At 47.3% G+C, this 5,047-nt stretch overlaps 1 protein-coding gene across 1 annotated transcript in view; it reads right to left on the reverse strand.

Moving 5' to 3' along the window:
- Positions 1 to 1,269: 1,269 nt before the first annotated feature.
- The window catches only part of LOC125918433 (exostosin-2-like), a 12,564-nt gene continuing 8,786 nt past the window's right edge, over positions 1,270 to 5,047 (reverse strand). The window contains exons 3-4 of the mRNA XM_049624437.1: positions 2,623 to 3,188; positions 1,270 to 1,439 (exon numbers count right to left, since the gene is read on the reverse strand). Of these exons, the coding sequence (XP_049480394.1) occupies positions 1,346 to 1,439; positions 2,623 to 3,188 (660 nt within the window). The 3' untranslated portion in view covers positions 1,270 to 1,345. The remainder of the gene's footprint in view (positions 1,440 to 2,622; positions 3,189 to 5,047) is intronic.

Raw genomic sequence — 5,047 nt, forward strand, 5'->3', positions numbered from 1 at the left:
ATCAACCATAATAAAATTACTTTTAAGTGAGTTTTACATAAGTTTACAACAATCCTGTACCTTGAGCACTGCCCGGGAGCCCTACCCTGGGCCTAACATTTCTGCTCTCCTCAAAGCCTTGAATCAAGTACCAGGAGAGGAAGGCCAAGCGGACCTCATTCCCAAGCCTTCCAGGAAGCCTCCAGCCCAAGGGGTTCAGCCGCTGTATGAAAGGGCTGACGAGTACAGTACGTGAACTAAGAATCATAATCATGCCATCTCGGCCACCCCGTAACGTAAGTGCTGTCGGGAAGGCTTCATCAGGAAGAAAGGAAGGCAAGAAATGGGTGGGAGCGAGGAGGGGAGGGAGGAAGGAAGAGTCCCACTGACTTAGGCAATGGAGAGTAAATGACAACCAGACTGCCCCCACCCTGTCCTCCGACGTGACGGGCTGTGGGTGTCACTTTCACACCTCCGCACCCCCTTCCCACAGTGAGCTGTGGCTCCACTTTTGGCAAACGCTCCCAAATTCAGACAGAGCACACACAAGCCAATCATGAACCCGGTCTTGGGGGCGGGGGTGCGCCATTAAGGACAGCATAAGTCAGACCGAGAAAAAAAGACAGTTTTTTAAAATGCGATGCTACAGGGGCGCCTGGGTGGTGCAGTCGGTTAAGCCTCCGACTCTTGATCTCAACTCAGGTCATGAGCTCACAGTTCATGGGTTCAGGCCCCACATCAGGCTCTGTGCTGATGGCGTGGAGCCTGCGTGGGACTCTGTTTCTCCTTCTCTCTGCCCCTCCCCCATCTGTGTGCACATTCTCTCTCAAAATAAATAAATACACAAAAAATTTTTATAAATAAATAAATGCACTAACTAAAATGCAATGCTACAATGGAAGTTCTGGTCGGTTCAACACAACAGATTTAAGTAGGTCAGGTCTCACTACTTCCAGGTCCTGAGGAGGTAAATGCCAAGGGCATTTTTTTTATTTAACAAACAATTCTGATGACACAGTCTGTCATCAGGCTTAGAAAATGACTTCACACGGGGCGCCTGGGTGGCTCAGCCGGTTGAGCGCCGACTTCGGCTCAGGTCACGATCTCGCGGTCCGTGAGTTCGAGCCCCGCGTCGGGCCCCTGTGCCGACAGCTCAGAGCCCGGAGCCTGTTTCCGATTCTGTGTCTCCCTCTCTCTGTGACCCTCCCCCGTTCATGCTCTGTCTCTCTCTGTCTCAAAAATAAATAAACGTTAAAAAAAAAAAAAAATTTTTTTTTAAAAAAAAGAAAATGACTTCACAGGAAGGAAAGGGTCTTGTATTTCCTTGATCCTCAGAAACCCCTCACAGGGACAACTCCAAATACAGTTACCTGTCTCTGGGGACATCCAGCGCTGTATTATAATCGGGGGGACCTCCAGGCAACATGTTGAACAGCAGGTGGTTTGTACCTCGATCCCACCTATTAAAAAAAAAATTATACATGTAGGGGAATTCACATGTCAACTCCCAAGAAACAAATACAAGGGTCAGTTACTGAATGACAAGCAGCAAATATCCCCAACCCCAAATAGGCCCACTTCTCGGGTGTGCAAAGTGAATTCCTAGAAATCCCAAGAGGACATCCAGGCCACCCTGGTTCCTCAAAAGAAAAACATGGGTGGATGTTTACTTGAAGTCTGTCCACTACAGAAGTGCCCATGATTAGGACAACCTGAAAACTATCTGAATGTGCACCATCTGGTTAAAGAAACAAAAAAATATATAAAATATATAAGGCTGGCTTAAATACAGAATGGAACGTGTAAAATGGAATGCTATACAACTCTTAAAATTATATAGTAAAAGAATATGAAATTATTTGGAAACAGATTCATAACATATCAGGGGAGAAAGACAGCGTAAGAATATATAATGTGTAATCCCTTGACAAAATGTATATGTACACTGAGGTATGCATATATTTCACACAAAAATGAATATTACACGCATATGTATTTATTTTTTATACAAAAGTGACTGGAAGGGGTGCCTGGGTGGCTCAGTCGGTTGAGCATCTGACTTCAGCTCGGGTCATGATGTCGTGGTTCGTGAGTCCGAGCCCCGCTTCAGGCTCGCTGCTGTCAGCCTGTCAGCATAGAGCCCGCTTCAGATCCCCTGTCCCCCAATCTCTCTGCCCCTGCCCTACTCGCACTCTCTCTCTCAAAAAACAAATAAAACATTTAAAAAAAAAGTGACCGGAAACTAACATCACAGCAGCATCATGGAACAAACCTTACGTTCTTCTTTTTGCTTCCTTGTATTTTCAGACTTTTTACAGTGAACATGTATTGTGTAAGTAACAAAGAGGGAACATTTAAGCATAAAAGGAAAGGTGTGGGAAGATAAGCCATCCTTAGATTCTAAACTCTGAGATGCTGAGAGCCCACAGCAATAGCACTGATGGCCAAATGCTTTTCACTGGAACAGAGGCCAGGTGCTTATGGCGTTGGCCTCGTCCCCCAAGTCAGTCACTCACACGCATGCCCTCCCTCGAGCAAAGAGACAGCAGCTGGAGCCAGATCAAGAGAAGAACCACTCCCTCTCCCTGGCCTTCCCTTTAGTTCCCCAAGGACTGCGCTCCCGTCTGCGAAAGTACTAGCTACCTAGAGAGCTGGGCCAAGGCTTGTGCTGTCTCCTTAATGCGGAGCGTGTTCTGGTTAAGTACGTCGATGGACGGGACGAACAGGCAGGCGCGGCTGATGTCATCGGTGTAGTAGTCACTGTCAGAGATGGCCGTGAGCAGTTCGTTATACTCCCGGGAGATGGTGTTGCTGACTGGGACACCAAAGTCATCCACGTACTTCTTCAGAGAGTAGATGTACACCTTGATTTTGTTCTTTGGGTTGAAGCCACAGCGGTAGACGTCAAAGCACGTGTGCATCCTGCAGCTGAGATCGCCCCGCTCGGGGATGGGGCTGTCGGCGGGCAGCCTGACCACCGGCACGTCCCGGACGCTGCGCTTCTCCACGCTCCAGTCGCTGGAGGACTCGATGGAATGCGGCCAGAACTGGAACATGCCAGTGGCAATGAGGCCCAGGAGGACAATGGAGAAGAGGGTGATGTAGTAGATTCGGTGCTTGCTCTTCATTCTTGGGATGAGGGCAGGACCCCGGATATTGTACTTGACCGACGCACACATAATGACACAGGCAGCCTCTTCCTCACGCTCCTAGTTCCAGGGGGAGAAACGAGACAAATGAAGTCTTTAGGGTGGCAAATGACTTAGTATACCTATTTCTTTCCCTTAAGTGATTTGATGAAATGACGAAAAGGGATTTTTGACCCTTCTTATAAACATAGACAAATATATATTTGTGCATTAAATGCTACATGACACATTTAATACTACACATACTAAACGTAAATATTGATAAATATAAAAAGAGAACTATAGCCTATAATTATACATACAAGGAAAGCATTAAGTGGTAACTGTGTGGGGCCTAGGAAGAAGGGCTCTGACCAAGGAAGAAAAATCAAAAGCAGAATAGCTAGATAGTTGTTTTGCTTTGTTTTCTCTAACACTTGCCCAATAGAAACTGATGCTTCATCTAGACAAGCTGACTCTTGGTTATTCTAAAATCTGCTTTCATTCACTTACCCAAGCAGCCCCGGGTGAGCAGGCACCCACCACGCACTGTGCAGGAAACGAGGAGGAAAGCAAAGGCCCCACCTCATGGGAACGGATATTCCACTGGGGGAGGTAAGACAAAACTCTAACAAAATGCCAAATGTAAAAATATCACTAGGAAAGTATCAATGAAGTGCCAAGGGTTGTTAGAGAAGAAAAGATTAATATTTAAGTAAAACACACATTGGTGCTGGTGCTTCATAATGAAGGTGACAGATGACACAATTAGAAGGAAGGAATGAAGAAGAGCACAGGGAGATCGGGAGGAGGGAAAGAAGGCCCAATGTGGTGGATCGATTTCCAAAGATTGGTGCCAGCAATCTACATCTTTGAGGGTGCGTGCTACTTTTCCCATCAAAAGGCAGAATGCGAATCTGGGCTAGCCTCGTGACCTGCTCTGACCAAGAGAATATGGCAGAAGTGACATTCGAGGGCTTCTGAGCTCAGGCCTTAAGAGACTCAGCAGCGGCTGCTTTTGTCCTCTGGGACTCCGGCTGCCACACCGCAAGGAAGCTGGGCTCCCAGCTGAAGGCAACTGCAGGGAGACCCCAGTGGAAACTCTGTGGAAGAGGTAAGAACCAACCCCAGGATCTGGAGCAAATCCATGGTTGTTACTGTCATTTAAGCCACAACACTTGGGGTTGGTTTGTCATACAGCAATACGTAAATGAAACAGCCAATAACCATCGCTGACTGATAGAAAATTCTTAGTCCTCAACTGAAAAGACAGACTTTCCTTGTAGATCACAACTTAGGATCCTTACCAGACAAACCTGCCCCATCCGATGCCTAGATACTGTAGGGAGGGCAGAGCCACGTGGGTGGCGCCACGCCTCACAGACCCACGAGGTTACTGCAGTAAGCTACTGTGGCATGCCAAGTGTCAAAGTCCCAGCCTATGAAATGGCCTCATTCCACTCACTGGTCTTGCAGAAAAGCTATTAATAAAAAGGGAAAATAACTGAGGAGTCCACAGACCATCGCAAAGGTTAACAGCCATTTTTACTTTGGCTAAATGGAGCTCTCCCCAACTGCTGCCCAGACCACAAAACTGTCCCCTGCCCAGCTAGCTGAATACCGCCAAGCTCTGAAGGCTGTAACCCTTATCAGCTTTTTGGGCAAAATGTAAATAGTCATGAATGATTTCAACTCCCATCTCTTGAGACCATGAGTTAGAACCTAGAAAATTTGCTGGTCACAGACTGATGCACGAAAGCGCACACATTTTAAGCTCAAAAATTAGCATCGTTGGGGAATATACATCAGTCATCCAATATATACCCATTGGGTCCAGGAACATGGGAGTGATTTCACTTTTTCTGCCATTCTAACAACCAGTTTGCCCCTACTCCCTACCACTGCCAGCCCCCCCCCCCCCCCCCCCCCCCCCCCCCCCC

The sequence above is a fragment of the Panthera uncia genome, unplaced genomic scaffold, assembly GCF_023721935.1.
Source record: "Panthera uncia isolate 11264 unplaced genomic scaffold, Puncia_PCG_1.0 HiC_scaffold_790, whole genome shotgun sequence".
NCBI lineage: Eukaryota > Metazoa > Chordata > Mammalia > Carnivora > Felidae > Panthera > Panthera uncia.